General features: G+C 41.0%; 1 protein-coding gene across 5 annotated transcripts in view; it reads left to right on the top strand.

Moving 5' to 3' along the window:
* PLCB4 (phospholipase C beta 4) overlaps positions 1-19,137 on the top strand; it is a 233,484-nt gene that overhangs the window by 191,275 nt on the left and 23,072 nt on the right. For 4 of the 5 annotated variants that reach the window (XM_072140486.1, XM_072140487.1, XM_072140483.1 and 1 more), the window contains 2 exons: positions 9,538-9,653; positions 14,530-14,605. The exons of the other annotated variant lie outside the window; for it this stretch is intronic. In XM_072140486.1, coding sequence (XP_071996587.1) covers positions 9,538-9,653; positions 14,530-14,605 — 192 coding nt within the window. The remainder of the gene's footprint in view (positions 1-9,537; positions 9,654-14,529; positions 14,606-19,137) is intronic. 5 annotated transcript variants of the gene reach the window in all.

Genomic DNA, 19,137 nt, shown 5'->3' with positions numbered 1-19,137 from the left:
TGTTCTGTGTGCAAGTGTAGTGTAGTGTTCTGTGTGCGAGTGTAGTGTAGTGAGTGTAGTGTAGTGTTCTGTGTGCGAGTGTAGTGTAGTGTTCTGTGTGCGAGTGTAGTGTAGTGTTCTGTGTGCAAGTGTAGTGTAGTGTTCTGTGTGCGAGTGTAGTGTAGTGAGTGTAGTGTAGTGTGCGCAGTGTGTGAGTGTAGTGTAGTGTTCTGTGTGCGAGTGTAGTGTAGTGAGTGTAGTGTAGTGTGCGCAGTGTGTGAGTGTAGTGTAGTGTTCTGTGTGCGAGTGTAGTGTAGTGAGTGTAGTGTAGTGTGCGCAGTGTGTGAGTGTAGTGTAGTGTGCGCAGTGTGTGAGTGTAGTGTAGTGTGCGCGGTGTATTACCGAAATTTTCATACTCCTCCTCGGGTAAAAATACTCCTCAAAAATGGTGAGAGGAGTATTTTTACCCTTCTGGAAAAATGTTAGTGCGACCTCTGTCTGTGACTGAACTCTTGAAAATGTCATACAAATCCCAAATTGTAGTTGTATGAAGGCTACTCAAACTGGAGCTAAATGAGTGGCTATTATTTGGGTTTTCATGGAAAACTGGATTACTTGTGGTAAGATTTTTGTACGCACCTCATTATATTCAATGGAATATTTTTTGTCCTGCTGGTGTTCAACATTTTAAATTATTATGTTCTTTTCGTTACTTCAATAATGGTTCCGGGCAACAGAAGCCAGAACACAGATGTGAATGTTTCCTGACTCCTGTGAATTACCATATAGTCAATCACTTACAATCCTTATAGAACCTTATAGAATTTTATTTCACCGGGTTACACAGAAATATTCTGTGTTTTGCAGGAGAAGTGCTGGCTTCAGATTGCTGATGAGTCACCGCTGTGGGTGGAAATCATTATAGCTTAATAAGGGCCATGAGATTGCTTTTATCTGTGAACCACAGAAGTCTTTTCTATTACTACCATTATGATTGAAATGACATGGATTGTTACAGTGCAGGGGTGCAGATCACAGGCCCCGGCACGTGTGCCGCAGTTCACGGAGTAGGGGGCTGTCTGCTGTCACTTGAGCACTGAGCAATTGTTTATCCGTTTATTTAGAAAGGTTGTGTCAGACCAGCAGCAGAGGTCTCCTACAGAGGAGCTACATTGTTCTGTGCTCGGTATACACTAAAACCAGAAACAGGAATGAGAAATGATTAGAGACAAATAACACGTGATGGAGGTCAGGTACAAAGCAAGAGACAAAAATAGAACTATGAGGAGAGATAGATAAATAGATGATAAAGATTACATTAATGGCTAAAAATATCAAATATGTAGCAAAGAGAAGAAATAGTGGATAAAGATGTTGGTGCTAAGTTGTAAATAGTGATTTTTAATATTAATAGATGTCAATAACAGGCAGTGTCAAAAAGACAGACTGTATTACTACATTAATGAACAAATGGATAATAGATATTAAAGAGAACCCGTCATGCAAAATAACCCCCCTAAACTAAATATATTTTCATAAACTGTCATTAGAGAGCGTTGCCTCTATCCCTTCATTGTCCCTCTATATGCCTGTAAAGGCCCTAAAGTTATATGCAAATGACCTGTGAGATGTCCAATGAGTCATCAGCATATTCAAGCTGTCCGGCTTATTCATGAGTGGGAGGAACAGCCACACCCCCAGTGCATGACTGACAGCCTGCATAATGGTGTGATGGCCTCTGCAGCCTGTGTGTGTATAGACGAGATACAACAGATTCATGTGTAGCTGATGTCTGTGTCTCACACATGTGTATTAGGAGGGAGAGCATGTCAGCAGATAAAGCACAGACACTAGCAATACTTTACTATACATTACACATACATGAGCAGGGGGAGGAGAGGGGAGGGGGAACAGGGGTGACATCACTTTCTCTCTCCATGTGACCAGCCTCATTTACATAATAAAGAAAAGATGATTTTGCAACGATTAATGTATGAATTGACTAGATAAAGGCTGGGATGGATCCTTGTGAGCTGCTCCAATAGGTAGAGGTGACAGAACAAGTGACAGAGATCTGGTGTCCTTTAAATATACAGGCAGCCCCCGGGTTACGTACAAGATAAAAGCTTTGGTTTGTCATAAGAACCAGGATTAACAAAAAAGCTTCATTACAGACGCCTGTGATAACTGTTACAGCTGATCAATGTAGCCTAGGACTAAAGTACAGTAAATTACCAATATCCAGAGGGATGTTTGTAACTAGGAGTCATCTGTAAGTCGGGTGTTTTTTAGTAGGAGACCGTCTGTACTGTTATAATCTAATTTAACCTTGAAATGATTTTTTTTCTAAACTTCAGAAACGCAAAGTGCATAAGAAATTAGTTAACGTAAAGCAGCTTCTTTTTTTGCCTTCTTTCTCCTGTACTGAGCAGTGTATACAAAAAAAATCCTTCTGAGGTCCATTCACTTCAGGCATATCAGGAGGCTAATGATTAAGTAGAGAATATTTTCCTTAATGATTTAGCTCTATAATAAGACTGTCTGTAAAAAGCTGAGTCATTAGACATGTTATCAGGTTCCTTTATTTCTGAGATGTCAATGGATACAGGACAGACAGCTGAATTACGCAAAGTGCTTAACTAAGGAAGAAAGACAGACGGAAGAAAGGACACAAGAAATTTGTTTTAATTAAATATTTTGCAAAGTTTACTATTATCATCTGCACTATTCATTTATACCATATTTTTCATTTTGAAATTTTATGGAGTGCAAAGGAGCCAAATACTGGCCCAGCGGCCTAAGGGGAATCAATAAGGTGTCTCTTCCCCATTTTAGTATACCAGTTAATAATACCATAGATTACGCCACTTCTCTCTAGACTGATGTCAAGAGCTTGTTGAGTGACATCAAGGAGTTACTAGACAGACAATGGGGCACATTTACTTAGGACATTGCGGCAGTTTTCTGTCGAACTTTGCAAGTTCTTATATGTGCACACTGCTTGCACGTGTATTTAAGAATTGTCCACGCCACATATATGGTGCACGCAATTCATTTGTCACAGCTGGACTATTCTTCACACAACACAAATTTCGTCATTGAAATGAACTTTCTGGTGCTCAGTTGGACCATGCGCCACATTTAACATGCAAAGTCTGACAGAAGTGTGTCGCAGCAGTGCGGGGGGCACAAGATTCATGGAGAACATGCACTAGAAATCCTGAATCTGGCGCCCCCCTGCACACTACACAGGCAAACTGCACATAGTACAGACTACAGACTGCAATGTTTTTGGTAAATGTGCCCACTGTGTGTAAATCTATGAGACAATTAAATTAGTGTTCTTCATGTATGGATCTACTTGTCTGCGATTCATATTTATAATATTATGAAGTCTCATATTTGAATTGTTCACAGTTTAGATTGTGCTGATCAAAATCATAAGCATTTCCATAGAATACATTGTACAGAAATAGTATACATACAGGCATATGGAAATAGTCTAAATTGGACCTAAGCAACTTATTAAATGTCAAAATACACTCACCGGCCACTTTATTAGTGCAAACCATGCTAGAACCGGGTTGGACCCCCTTTTGCCTTCAGAACTGCCTCAATTCTTCGTGGCATAGATTCAACAAGGTGCTGGAAGCATTCCTCAGAGATTTTGGTCCATATTGACATGATGGCATCACACAGTTGCCGCAGATTTGTCGGCTGCACATCCATGATGCGAATCTCCCGTTCCACCACATCCCAAAGATGCTCTATTGGATTGAGATCTGGTGACTGTGAAGGCCATTTGAGTACAGTGACCTCATTGTCATGTTCAAGAAACCAGTCTGAGATGATTCCAGCTTTATGACATGGCACATTATCCTGCTGAAAGTAGCCATCAGATGTTGGGTACATTGTGGTCATAAAGGGATGGACATGGTCAGCAACAATACTCAGGTAGGCTGTGGCGTTGCAACGATGCTCAATTGGTACCAAGGGGTCCAAAGAGTGCCAAGAAAATATTCCCCACACCATGACACCACCACCACCAGCCTGAACCGTTGATACAAGGCAGGGTGGATCCATGCTTTCATGTTGTTGACGCCAAATTCTGACCCTACCATCCGAATGTCGCAGCAGAAATCGAGACTCATCAGACCAGGCAACGTTTTTCCAATCTTCTACTGTCCAATTTCGATGAGCTTGTGCAAATTGTAGCCTCAGTTTCCTGTTCTTAGCTGAAAGGAGTGGCACCCGGTGTGGTCTTCTGCTGCTGTAGCCCATCAGCCTCAAAGTTCGACGTACTGTGCGTTCAGAGATGCTCTTCTGCCTACCTTGGTTGTAACAGGTGGTGATTTGAGTCACTGTTGCCTTTCTATCAGCTCGAACCAGTCTGCCCATTCTCCTCTGACCTCTGGCATCAACAAGGCATTTCTGCCCACAGAACTGCCGCTCACTGGATGTTTTTTCTTTTTCGGACCATTCTCTGTAAACCCTAGAGATGGTTGTGCGTGAAAATCCCAGTAGATCAGCAGTTTCTGAAATACTCAGACCAGCCCTTCTGGCACCAACAACCATGCCACGTTCAAAGGCACTCAAATCACCTTTCTTCCCCATACTGATGCTCGGTTTGAACTGCAGGAGATTGTCTTGACCATGTCTACATGCCTAAATGCACTGAGTTGCCGCCATGTGATTGGCTGATTAGAAATTAAGTGTTAACGAGCAGTTGGACAGGTGTACCTAATAAAGTGGCCGATGAGTGTAAATGTGTATGATTAGACAGATGTTCGGAGACTTCTTTCCTGACATATTTATTTTAGTAAATACTAGTAATACTAGTAAATACTAGTAGTAATACTTATACTAGTAAATACTACTTCATGGAGTAACAATTCTGTAGAATCTTCTCTTACTGTTCTATATTGTGTTGTTCTTCTTTCACTCCTCCTAGACGGTATTGACAATCGGTGGTACCGGTTGGGGGGTTGTCCTAGCACTCTCCAGCCAATGCTGCCTATGACAAGGGGGTGGTGACAGCCATTTGTTTATTTATTCAGAAGCAATTATAGATGAATAGCAAACTGGGTCATATTAAAGCATGAGGGTCATAATTGTGATGAGTAGCAGTAAATCAGGCTAGCAAGAAACAGAACAGGGTTCACAACCATTAGTAGGGTAACAACCAAAGAAAGCAGTTAAGGGGACAAGGAAACTGGAATAAGCTGCTATAGAAAGTATCTCAATGACAAAGGGAAACGGAGCAGATCATGAAGGGGCGCCATATTGTGGTGATGAAAACAATCGGACCTATTTCTCCCAAACCCCTGGGAAGGAGCCCTTCATCTCAGGCAAGAACTTCACCAACTTGACATTGAGGTGCAACACTTGCCCGTTGTACAATACTAGGGTAACACTTATGTTGTATTTCTCAAGATGGCCATAAAAATACTGAAGATCTGAATTGCCTGTATCAGCAGGATAAGCAAAGCATGTGATAAATATTGGAACCTTCAGAAGGTAAATGGAAGTGGATATTAGGATCAGCCAGGGGCGTCGTTAGGTCAAAAGATCCGGGGCACGAGCCCCGGATCTTTTGACTGGTGCCCCGAATATTGTCACCTGGCTCCCTCTACTTTCATCTCTATTTGTATCCTCTGGATGCTTATAGAGATGATTACTGTAGTGGAGCAGGGTGCCGTCAGCATCCTGCTCCACTACAGAGCACATACAGCAGTCTGTGCTGTAGTGAGAGCTGCAGGAGGCGATGACATTGCGTCTCCTGCTTCAAGCAGCTCCCTCTAGCAGCCTGGAGCCGGAGACGCGATGTAGTGACGTCACCACATCCCGTCCTGCAGGTGGAGGGGAAGAGGAAATCAGGAGTGAAGAGGGGTAAGTTTAACTTTTAGTTATACAGTGTGCATATGGGGTTTTGGGGGCTATTCCTGAGTAGTGGGAGGCTATAATATTACTAATAATATTACTGAGTGTGTTTGTGGCTATTAGTGTGAGGGGGATATGTGGGGTCTTTTACTGAGTGTAAGGGGACTATTACTGAGTGTGGGAGTTATAAGTAAGTGTGGGGGGCTATTAGGGAGTGTGGGGGCTATTTTCTGTGTGTATAGAAGCAATTAGCAAGTGGAGAGCTATTACTGAATGTGGGGATCTATTAGTGTGACGGGGCTATGAGGGTTTTTTTAGTTAGTGTAAGGGGACTATCACTAAATGTGGGGCCTATAAGTGAGTGTAGGTGGGCTATTAGAAAGTGGAGAGCTATGTTACTGAATGTGGGGGCTATTAGTGTTTATGGGGGCTATTTTTGAGTGTAGGGGGTTATTAGCAAGTGGAGCGCTACTACTAAGTGTGGGGAGTATCACAAAATATGGGGGCTTTTAGTTGTGGGGTTATAAGTGGCTGTTTGGCTATTAGTGGGGGGGGGGCTAATAGTGAGGGGGCTGTTACTGGATGTGGGGGCTATGTGGGGGTTATGAGTGGGTATGTGAGGCACTTACTGTGTGGGGTTCTATTACTGAGTGTAGGTGGCATTGTTACATGTCAAGCCACATTTAGGGATCATTATTAGGTGGGTGGCACAATGTGGGGGCTTTAGTAAGTGTAAGGGCCACAAGATAGGGGTGTGGTGGCATACAGAGTGGGGCCATAATTGTGGCTTAATTGTAAAATGTGCGGCTTAGAAAGGTGGGATTTATAATGTGTTACACTGGGGGCATTACTAGTATTTTTAGGACTTTGTGTGCAGCTGTATTACATTATTTGGTTGAAGAGTTTTAGGGGTAGAAGAATGATAACACTGTTAGGGGACAAAGATTTAGGAGCGATAGAAAAGTGTAGAACATAAGATGTGGTCATCTCCATAGGCACAGCGCATGGCTGGATTAAGAGAAATGATGATGGCGGCTTAATGGAGAACATGAAGAACAACTTCTGCTCTGGATATAATAGGTAGCATTTCTACTGTGTTTTCTGTAGCTCTACAGTTGTTTTTAAGTACAGTTTTTCAGGTGGAAGCACATGAGGGGGGGTGTACGAAAGGGGACACAACTGAGAATTTGGTACGTATGCATTGGGGCCCGTGCCCCAGATCTTTTGTGACAGTAGCAACGCCACTGGGATCAGCTATGTTGCATTTCAGCTTTTTCAGACCTTAGTTCCCGTGGGTTATAAACCAGTGCCAGACTGTATGGATGTTCCATCGCAGCTGTACTAATATCTCTGCAAAGTTTTACTTTCTCACTATTGACCATGAGCAGAAGGTGTGGAGGGTGTTTTACAAGTGTATACATGAATCATATATAGTACATAAGTTAATGTTTAAGTTATTTGGATGAATCGGCTTTGACATCTCCCTCCTTCTGCACCAGATCCAGATGTCCATAATAGATTGCAACCTGTTTGTACAGTGGTCGCTGCAAGGGGTTCACTCAGATATGGAAATTGCAATAATTGGTTTCAGCTCGGAGAAGAGGAATACACCATATGGATGTGTATATTTGCTTACAGGCAGCTGTCCATATAAATGTGCTGTATACGTTAGATGACGCATTGAAAATTCAGTTCACTGAGCAAGCAGTATGGTATAGAGCAGGAGAAGCAGTGCCGATTCATATTTTAGTTCTGCCAGTAAAGTTATGGTATAGTTTTGTCTTTTATTCATTTCAATTGCTGCTCATTCTGGGTTTAGGAGGCAAGGAGATAAACTGGTCACTACCTGTGTAGGCCACTAGCTTTATAAGATCTGAAGTACTGAAAATTTTCTAACAAAGCCATCTTTCAATCTGTTCAACAACTCTGATGCTTGCAGATAGGACACTATGAACAATCTGCTCAGCTCTTTCTGCTGTACAATATGCTGCCTGCTTATAGGACTCTATTACAATCTGCTCGGCTCTACCTGCCCTATAACATGCTGCGTGCAGAAAAAACACTATGGGCCACATGTATCAAACTTTTGGCTTGCCTTTTCCTTTAACTTTTGAGACATTTTATGGTGCTTGTGCTCATTTGCGACTTTCTTTGCACCTAAAACAGTCTCCTTTTTAAGTTCACCATTGTCTAGTTTTCTGCTGTGTTCCCTGAGTTATTACCGGAATCCAGATGTAAACTTTGGCACAAATCTATGGCTTCCCCTAGACCACTGATGGCAAACCTTTTAGGGACTGAGTGCCGAAACTACAACCAAAAGCCACATATTTTTCACAAAGTGCCAAATGCCAATTTAAAAGTAACTCACAGGTTTCAAACGTATTGGTGCCCTGAGGACACCAATAAAGCAGAAAGAAGCAGAAATTTGGATTATTATTGTAGTTTTCCTCTAAGGTCCCATTTACAAGATGAATCACAGGTCCGGAGAAGGGTCTACAATCATAATCCAGCTCTGTCCACACCTCCTTGCTCCTCCAGCACTTTAAGTCAATTTAAAATAACGTTGAACGTGGCACGTCCTGGGCTGCCAGTGACTGCAGGAGGAGGTCTTGAGTCTTGAATGGTGAACTTTGTGCTGGGTGATGACCTGGGTGCCCGAGAGAGGGCTCCGAGTGCCACCTCCGGCACCAGTGCCATAGGTTCACCACCACTGATCTAGACATTAGCTTAAAGCTGAATGCAATTTTTGGAGACTTTTTTGTGATTTTGGTTACAAGTCACAAAAGTTACAAGCATCAATATGGAATAACTTCTAAGAAACATTTGACCCGCAGAAGAGAGGTCAAGAAAAGTCCCCAAAAAACAGACAGACAAAGCCGGACTTATGATACAGTACATGTGCCTCTATGTATAATCAGCTTAGCTCCTCCTGCTCTATAACATGCTGCCCGCTTATTGGACACTATGTACAATCTGCTCAACTCCTCTTGCTGTATAACATGCTATCTGCAGACAGGATACTATGTAAAATCTGGCCAGATTATCTTGCTCTATAACATGCTGTCTGCAGATAGGACTGCATTTTAAAAGTGACAGCTTTATATGACATATTCACATCCAATGCATGTGTAGAGATGCCGATAGGTGTAAGCAGAATTTCTTTACTATACAGTAATCCAATCTGGTAAACCATGTTAAACAGTGTTTTTATTGTCGGGTGTCCATGCAAATGTTTAAAGGTTTGAGCCTAGACCAATGTTGAACTGTACATTGTGCAGAGCCCTTTGGCACTACTAGTGGCCATTAGACAGTATTGCAGTATGCTACATGTTTCAAATTAGTGGATATTAAATGGAATTGATATATCCATGATGATACACAGCAGCAGATAGTCTTTAGATGGATTTCTTTTTTAATAAGGATAGACGACCACAAATGAATGTGAGCCTTATAGGGCAGAGATGTTATTACATTGCTTCATTATTAACCAATCGTTCTCCAATAAAAAGGCCGACGTGTAGCTTTGATGACTTGACCTCGGTAATGATGGCATGTAACAACACAGTCAATCTGGAGTAGATCGCATCTTGCAAGTGAATACATAATGTTCCAGTGCATCAAGTGAACAGCTAAGTGTTGTGCTTCATTGTCTAATCAAATAAAGCTACTGTTTTCCAGGAGCAAAGCGCTGTGCGGAAGGTACACTGCACACAAGCTGACAAATTAGTGGCACAACTTGATAAGGAAAAGTTGTCTCTTGAGAAGAACTTAGAAAAAGCAATCAAGAAGAAAGGGTAAGACCAAAGATCAGCATAAAAGAACAGCCATAACCTCTAAAGACCTAGAGATGCAGTATAAAGTATCCTAACCAGCTAAAGATAACATTAGTCATTAAATTCAAATATCTAAACATGTAACAAAAAGTAATGTAATAGACTTTATTTAAATAGATAAATGGATCAGTATGTACTGTAACACTAGAAAATAACTGGCATGTTAGGTGAATAATCTAAATAAAGATTTCAAATGCGTCCTACTACAACTTGAGCTTTTTTGTTTTTATACCATATATACTGGAGTATAAGCCCACCCGAATATAAGCTGAGGCCCTTAATTTTACCACCAAAAAATGGGAAAACCTATTGACTCGAATATAAGCCAAGGGTGGGAAATGCATAGGTCACAGCTTCCCAGTATATAGCCAGCCCCCTGTAGTATATAGCCAGTCGCCACCTGTAGTATATAGCCAGCCAGCCCCCTGTAGTATATAGCGAGCCAGTCCCTTGTATATAGCCAGCCCGCTCCCAGTAGTATATAGCCAGCCACCCCCTGTAGTATTTAGCCAGAAAGTCCCTTGTAGTATACAGCCAGCCAGCCCCCTGTAGTATACAGCCAGCCAGCCCCCTGTAGTATATAGCCAGCCTTCTCCCTGTAGTATATAGCCAGCCAGTCCCGTGTAGTTTATAGCCAGCCAACTCCCTGTAGTATATAGCCAGCCAGTCCCTTGGAGTATATAGCCAGCCAGCTCCCAGTAGTATATAGCCAGCCATTCCCCTGTAGTATATAGCCAGTGAGTCCCCTGTAGTATATAGCCAGCAAGCCCCCAGTAGTATATAGCCAGCCAGTCCTTCGTAGTATATAGCCAACCATCCCCCTGTAGTATATAGCCAGTCAGTCCCTTGTAGTATAAAGCCAACGCCCTTTAGTATATAGCCAGACACCCCCCTGTACTATATAGCCAGCTCAGTGTAGTATATAGCCAGCCCCCAGTTTGCCCAGTGTTTACCCCCAGTTTGATTTATGTATAAGCAAAGCTGGGGTTTTTCAGCACATTTTTTGTGCTGAAAAACTTGGCTTATACACTTGTATATATGGTAATTAAACTTAGTTTTGCTAACTGTAAAATTAAAACTGCAAACGGGTAAAAGTAAAAACATATTTAGACAAAGTTCTAATTTGCCATGACAATGATTTAGGTTGGCAAAAGCAAATATTTAGATATGTTACATTGATAGTTTTAAAAGTATACACACATTTGTGCACAGTATTATAGGTGTACTGTAAGCGGCTTACTAAAGTAGCGTATCAAATATCCTTTATTCCATTCCCAATTCTATGTTAAATCTCTGACATTTATGTAGAAAAAAAAATCCTCCAAATTCAGATGCAAGTGACCTGAGAAGAGTCACTTTTTGCCTCAAATGAATCACTTTTAAAGGCTGATGGGGAAATGGCCCTTCTGATGCCCAGACTTTGGTTTTTAATACCTAGAAACATAGTTTTGCTTTACAATTAAATATATCTGTAAACTTGCATCAGGCTTGTGGTTCTGTGAGCTGCGGAATCCGAGTTACAGACAGTTAAAGAAAAAGGTGGGAAATAGACTTTTATTTGAAGTGAAACTGTCACAATAAATGTCATATTTAGCTGGTGACAGGTTCCAATAGCCTATTCTATGCTGATTTTAAAAATGCCTTTGTCAACATTCTGAATACTTAATAATACTTAATAAAACCTTTTTTCACATTACCTGTCTCCCTGCCTGCAGCGTGTGGTGAGTCCAGGGGAGGGACAGGGGGCAGCTGCAGTAGCTGTCTCAGTCGCCTCGATGCATTCTTCATCTTCTCCACATTCATCCAGCTCCCTCTGCCCTCTTCCTCCCATGTGCATTGAGCAAGCAGGGGAGGGAGGGGGATGCTGCTGACAGGGAACTGGGTAATGTGAAATAAAATTTTATTAAGTAGTGGCAGTATTCAGAATGCTGACAAAGGCATTTTTAAAATCAGCATAGCATAGGCTATTGTAACGTGTAAAAGTACCATTCCTGGTGACAGGTTCGCTTTAAAGCTCACATTCCCATCTCCAGATGTGTGCCACACAGAACCACCTGATGCATATGAATTTGGATGTGATTTTTCTTAGGTAAATGGCAGAGATATAACATAAAATAGGGAATTCTAGAAAGAACATTTCATATCCTCCCTGAGGGGGCTTGTAGTTTGATGGGGTAAAATCTAGCGAGTCCCTTTAACTACTGGCATTTCAATGTAATTCGTCAAAAATTATCCTAAATTACCAATTTTTTTCCATCATGTCTATCACTTTGTCAATGTCATTCTCACTCCAGATACAGCTAGTGAATGACACAAAACATATGCAAATGAGGTCTCCTTTGAAAGGAAGAAAACTCTCTCTATTGTGTCACCTATATACAAATATTCAACACAGAAATGACATTGAACATCGGGTTGTGTAATTTCTTTAATATTTCAAGGCTCTTTTATGGGTCTGGCATTGACAAGGTAGCTGTCTATAGATGACAATAGAGAGCAACTTGTCCTCCTCTTGCTGGAGGGTCAGTATGATAATAAAACAAGTTATTGTCCCTTTGAAGCAGCATAACTCCCAGATAAATGCACATAATACAGGCGTAGTAGGCTGCCACCTACATTGTGTATTATACGGAGCCCCATCCCATACAATGAACACGTTTAGCAGTGTTTGCTATCAGTACGGTTGGAAACCTATGTATGTAAGAATACAGATATATTTATTCAAGTAAAATTATATAATTTAAAGGGAATTATAACCAATGACATATTCAGCCCTTGTGATCTTGTCTTAAAGGCATCTTTTTTGTTCCCATTATGATGTATAGTAAGTTTTTTTTTATAGTTTTTCTTATAACCCTCTTGACCTCAGCCCTGCTTGCAATCAATGTGAGGTTGGAGAATAGCAATCCTACAGGAGGACAGCAGCAGTTCATGTCAAAACCAGATGAAGTTTCCTAGTAACCATCGCGACTGCCTCTTCCATTGACTATTGCACTATGCTTTGATATTCAATGAGGTGCTCTGCAGCGTTACACGCAGCGCCGAGAATAAACAATTCAAGCACTTTATTCTCCACATTGTTAACCCTTGGATGGGGAGATCATTGTCAGTAGCATCCTTCCACATAAGTTATATATAGAGGCAGACTTTAAAAATCAACCAATAAGATAGTCATGGTTTCAAATCCAGGAAATGACCAATAAAATGATGGATGACAAAAATAATGATTATGTTAAATTCTTTGATTTTTTTCAGCAATTTAGGCCTAGGTCATAAAGTAATGACATACAGTATAACTTTGATATTCGTAAACCTTTTGATAGAGGAAGAGTTGGACATCCTAAAAACCTTTTACACTCAAAATGAAAATGGGGTTAAACAGGTTATAAAATTATTTACACAAAATCTACCACATGGATGAAGTATTGCACACCAAACACATTTACACACTGGTGTTTGTTCTGAAACCGGATCCATTCTTCCTTTATCTTCTAAAGGCCTCACTTTGTAGAAAATTGCCTTTTAAAGGACATCTACCATCAGGATGAAGGATTGTAAACCCAGCACACTGACATACTGGCGTATGCCCCCTTTGGCAGGATCTGATCTTTTAGCTTCTTTCCCCTTGTTTTTACAAATAGAGGCTTTCAAAATTATGCAAATGATCCTGAGGGGAATAACATCTATGGAGCCCGGAGGCCCTAGGGCTCATTTGCATGATTTTAAAGCCTTTTTTTGTAAAACAAGGGCATAAATAGCTAAAAGAACAACAGATCTTACCAGATGGGGCTTACACCAGCATGTAAGTGTGCTGTGTTTAAAACCCTTGGTCCTAATGGTAAATTTCCTTTTAATTTATGCAGATGCACCTCTGGTACTCCTGTCTCTAAACCCTTTCTGGCTCTGTTGTCTGCTAATCACGACGTCACCAGCTTTCTGGCTGGGGAGAGAAGAGTAGACAGGAGAGTAGAGTAGAGGGGAGTATGGACAGGAGCCCCTGAGGCTCATTTGCATCACTCTAAACGATAATTTCCTCCAAAACAATGCAATTATAAGATAGAGGAAGAGTTGATAAAGGGGACACACATGTCTTGGTGTAAAATACTGCATCTGTGTGACAGATTTCGTTTAACCATGTTGAAGGGCTGTATGCAAATGAGCCTGAGGGGCTCCAGGTTCCATAGGTGTTAATGGAGCCTGGAGCCCCTTAGGCTCATTTGCATACAGTCTTACATACAGTCTTGGCTGTATAGCCAAGTAGAACTAGTGGGAGGCTAGATATAACATTTACATATAACACTCGCTGCAATTTGCATTCCCTTAATCATCTTTCAGAAATTAGCAACGGTGAAACCTTTCCAGAAGATTATTTCCCTAAAAGACGATTTTTTTTCTCAGTGATCAATTTTATTTCCCATTATACTCCATGGAAGCTGCCCCTCTGTAAGCAGACCACCACTTTAAAAGTGCAAAAGTGGATGGTCTGCTGAAAGAGAAGTTTCACTGTATGTATTGTGTCTATTGTAAGTGTCTTTTCAATACCTTCATGTAAAGGGCGACCTCCTAAAGGCTAAAAATAATACAATGTAATGTAAATTCCTAATAAGAATGTATTATAAATTATACAAGTAAGAGGATCTAATGAAACATGCTGATACAATATATAATACGTTATAAAAATTAAAAATATGTATATATAAAACCCAATAAAATAAATCCAAATAGATATCTGTGATAACAAAGTCTAAAGAAAACGTTTCTAACTGGTTTATGTGGTATTCAAAATACAAAGTCTTGAGCTAAAATATCTAACTATGGAAAATATTTTACTGTTTAGAGGAAATAACTGTGTTGAAATGAAGAAAGAAACAGAAAATAAAATTCAGGTTTTAACTTCCGATCATAAATCCAAGGTAAGAAACTGTCAACCATCATTCACGTAGCCTCTCATTCGGACTCTTCGCACGCTGATCACTCGTTATTAACATAATTTGACCACAACTAACTGCACTTGTTGCACTAAATCTTCTCGTCAAAATCCCAACTCCATTCTGCAGTGAGTTGAAAGGGTTAACGTGATTCTGCATCCATAACTGTATTCAAGAAGATTCCTTTTCTTTTTACCTTTTATTTTTCACAATTATCACTTACAACGGAGCCACACAGCAGTTTTCAGTATTAAAATAGGAAAAAATTTGAACCAAAAAAAAATTATATTTTTCTGTTATAGTTGCAATATTTTTGGATATATTGGTAGATTTGCTCAAAAATGTGCAATTTTGTAACTGGCCCAGCAAATTTAACAAAACTTATCATTCACATGTTGGACTTGATTTATCTTCGGAATCCAGAGGTTGACGTTTAAAGAAGTTGCACATTTTTGCTCGGCAAAGTTGTTAATTTTGGGGCAAAAAAAAAACTTGCTGGCATAGGAAAAAAGGGGTTTCTGAAAAACATATGCAAAAAAACAACAGACTCAGAACTAGATGTATCACCCTATTTGATACAGTAAATCAAACAATCCCAATGCCCCCCCCCCACCAAAAAAAACACAAAAAAATTACCCTAATTGATGTAGAAGAAAGTTTTATGTCAAAAACATATTAAGACACATGGATGAATAATACTGCATATAATGTGTATGTGTTTAAATATATTAATATAATACACACATGCACCTTTTAACCCTTCATAGAGTATATTGAAAACTGCACCCTGTGGCTTTCTATCATCAATTTCTGGTGCTTGATCTCTATGGCATTCATTAAAAGCTTTTGACAATTTGGTGGTTTGTGTTGTTCAGTTCTTCTGTATGTGCCAGTCCCAGTTTCTGTTTCTCTATATGGCCATTGACTGAGCCTGCGGTCCGTTTGTTTCTGCACGTTTTTGTTTGTGGAACAGTGATTTATAGACTCTGGTGTTTTTCTTTTCACAATAACATTGATTTGTAGTAAAAAAAAAAATATCCCTTAAAACTTAACCAAACCTTTGAAGCTATTTTTTGCACCTAGTTCTAGGATCTCTTGCAAATGATTGTACCACCATATGTGTATGCATCAGTGTATGTTACAGAGATATCATTCTCTAATGGCAAGGCAGTGGATGTACAGTATATCTTTGTAACATGTAGGCCCACATTTACTAAAAACAGTTTGCCTGTGTATAGTACAGGGTGCGCCGGAACTTTTTTTTGGTGCACCTAATTCTGTCAGAATTTACATATTAAATATGGCGCACGGTCCCACTGAGCACCAGAACCCCCATTTCAGTGCCGAAATTTGTGTTGCATGAAGATTAGTGCAGCCGTGACAAAAAAAAGGGTTGCGTGCGACACATATGTGGCGCAGACACTTCTTCAATACATGTGCAAGCGGTTTTCACATGAAAGAACGTGCAAAGATGGACAAAAAACTGGTGCAAGGTGAATGTGCCCCATAGAACGGCCCATCCCACGCTATTCACATTATAATGGCTTCACACAATTTTTATGCACCTAAGAAAGGGCACATTTAAACAATGGGATCGGTCTGTATGTCAGTTTTTCTTCATCTTTTCGTCTTTTTGAAAAGTATATTATGTCACCCTATTGAAAACTAGGCTTTTTTTTGCCCTTTTGGGGTCTATATATATATATGTTTTGAAGAAAATACATAAACCCCCCTAGTCTGCAGTAAAATAGATTATATCATAGTTGTGCATGTTACCAAAGACATACAGTATCCATTAAAGGAGTTGGCCACTATTACAAAACTTTACCAGGGTAAGTAGAAGACTAATAGGGTCACCCGTATAGTAATTACCCTGGTAAAGTTTGTGTAAAGTTGGCAGGAGGTCACAGGAAATCTCGAAACCTGCTGCAAGCTTTACTGTACACAATCATTACGAGGGTAAGTACAATATGGATGACTCTGTTAGGGTCTTGTATTTACCCTAGAATATATATTATGCGCCATAATCCATAATTATTAAAGTGGTTTTCCCACAAATTGCTGATTGTTGGGGTCTCAGTGATAAGACCCCCACAGATCACGAAAACAAGGGGTCTGATGGGGTCCCATAGGGCCTAACTTGAATTTGTGGGAAAGCCCCTTTAAAGGATGCCTTCCAGCATAACTCTACAAACCTCATATGTTTCCATTTTCTCCTAAGGATTCAGCAAAGCTGAAGGACAAGGTCCAAACATGTTAATGTAGTTCATTCATTAGAATTTTTCTTTCCTTATTAGTGTCACTTGTAATGCAAATCTAAGCTGATTTATTTGAGGTCATAGAAGAATAGAATTGCATTCAAATAACATGTGGTTAAAAATTTCAAATGGAGATTAGGTACCTATTGAAGGATTAAACAATATACTCCTTTAAGCAATGTATACTCCTCCAGCTGCTCTTTATGGTGTACATACAGACTGTTCTTTTTTGCTCATTAATGTACACTCTGTACACCATCCTGACAGCAAATAACAGAAATATAGATAAAAAAAGAAATATCACAGCCAGGAGTCTTCTTGGGAAGTTTTTCACGCCTGCATTTGGGGATCCTCTGCCTCTTCCTTGCAGATCCTCTCCAGTTCCCTCAGGTTGGATGGTGAATGTTGGAGGAATTGTTCTGAAGCCACTTCATTGTTATTTTAGCTGTGTGCTTCGGATCCTTGGGGGAGATTTATCAGAAGCAAAACTGTTATAGTTGCCCATGGCAACCAATCAGAGCTAAGCTTTCATTTTACCAAATTTAAGCTCAGCCCTGATAGGTTGCTTTCAGAAACTAGAACAGGTTTGTTTTAAAAAAGAAACCTCTGAAAAATCTCTTCCATTGTCATGACAGAAGGTGAACCTTTGGGCCAGTCTGAGGTCCAGAGCACTCTAGAAGAGGTTTTCATCCAGGATTATCACTGTACTTGGCCGCATTCATCTTTTCTTTGTAACCAGTGGTCTTGTTTCTGCCCACATAGAATGATGCTGCCACCACCATGTGTCATTGTTGGGATTGTATTTGGCAGGTGATGAGCAGCGCCTGGTTTTCTCCACACATACTGCTTAGAATTAACACTAAAAAGTTCAATCTTTGTCTCATCAGACCAGAGAATCTTATTTCTCATAGTCATGTGAGAGGCTCCCGTCGCATCTGCCATAAAGCCCTGACTGGTGGAGGCTGCAGTGATATTTAGGAACTTTCTCCCATCTCCCTGCTGCATCTCTGGAGCTCAGCCACAGTGATCTTGGGGTTCTTCATCTCTCACCATGGCTCTTCTCACACGATTGCTAACTTTGGCTGGAAAGCCAGGTGGAGGAAAAGTTGTGGTCGTCCCAAACTTCTTATGTCCATGTGATATTTCAGTTTTTCTTGTTTAATAAATGAGCAAAAATATGTACATTTCTGTTTTTTTCTGTCAAGATGGGTGCAGAGTGCACATTAATGAGCAAAAAAAGAACTTTTTATGATCTTACCAATGAAACAAAGAATGAAAAATGTAAAGAGGTCTGAATACTATGGGGGTCATTTACTAAGGGCCTGATTCGCGTTTTCCCGATGTGTTACCCGAATATTTCCGATTTGCGCCGATTGTACCTGAATTGCCCCGGGATTGTGGCGCACGCGATCGGATTGTGGCGCATCGGCGCCGGCATGCGCGCGACAGAAATCGGGGGGCGTGGCCGAACGAAAACCCGACGTATTCGGAAAAACCGCCGCATTTAAAAACCGAAATTGTGTCGCTTGGGGAGCGCTTACCTTCACCTGGTCCGAGGTGGTGCATTCCGGCGCGATGAGATGACTTTCAGCGCAGCAGCACCACCTGGTGGACGGCGGAAGAACTACCTTCATAAATCCCGGCCGGACCCGAATCCAGAGCAGAGAACGCGCCGCTGGATCGCGAATGGGCCGGGTAAGTAAATCTGCCCCTATGTGTATTCCCGGTGTATAAATAGATATATCAACCATTTATGGTATTGTGAATTTTTGGATTTTCTGAACTATTACCTACAAGTATTAAAATCTGTTTACATCATGATTTTTCATCCTGTTGAAGGGTGCTTCTTTAACCCTTTCCGATGCGCCCCGTACAATTACAGTGCATGGAGAGGGCTTGCGGGCTGAGCCCTTACCATAGCCGGGAAGACTTTGCTGCATATTGCAGCAAAGGCTTACCGGTAACACCCGCTTGGGCACTGCCATCTTGCTGCAGATCGCCGCTCCCCGTGCCATCATCAGGGAGCGGCAATCCGTCGCCATGACAGCCTAGGGTCTTCAGAAGAGCCGAGGCTGTCTCGTTTTAATCGATTCATTACAATGTACTATCAGCACATTGTAATGTATATTGCTGCATATTGCAGCAAAGGCTTACCGGTAACACCTGCAATCCGTGCAAGCACTGATCGCGGGTGCTTTGCTGCCGATCGCCGCCGGCAGCTTCAAAAATATGGCGGCACAAGGGCGCCGTCATCTTGTT

This window comes from Engystomops pustulosus, chromosome 3 (assembly GCF_040894005.1).
Source record: "Engystomops pustulosus chromosome 3, aEngPut4.maternal, whole genome shotgun sequence".
NCBI classification, from domain to species: Eukaryota; Metazoa; Chordata; class Amphibia; order Anura; family Leptodactylidae; genus Engystomops; species Engystomops pustulosus.
The sequence above is the reverse complement of the archived record's forward strand: the minus strand, read 5'-3'. Positions and strand labels throughout refer to the sequence as shown.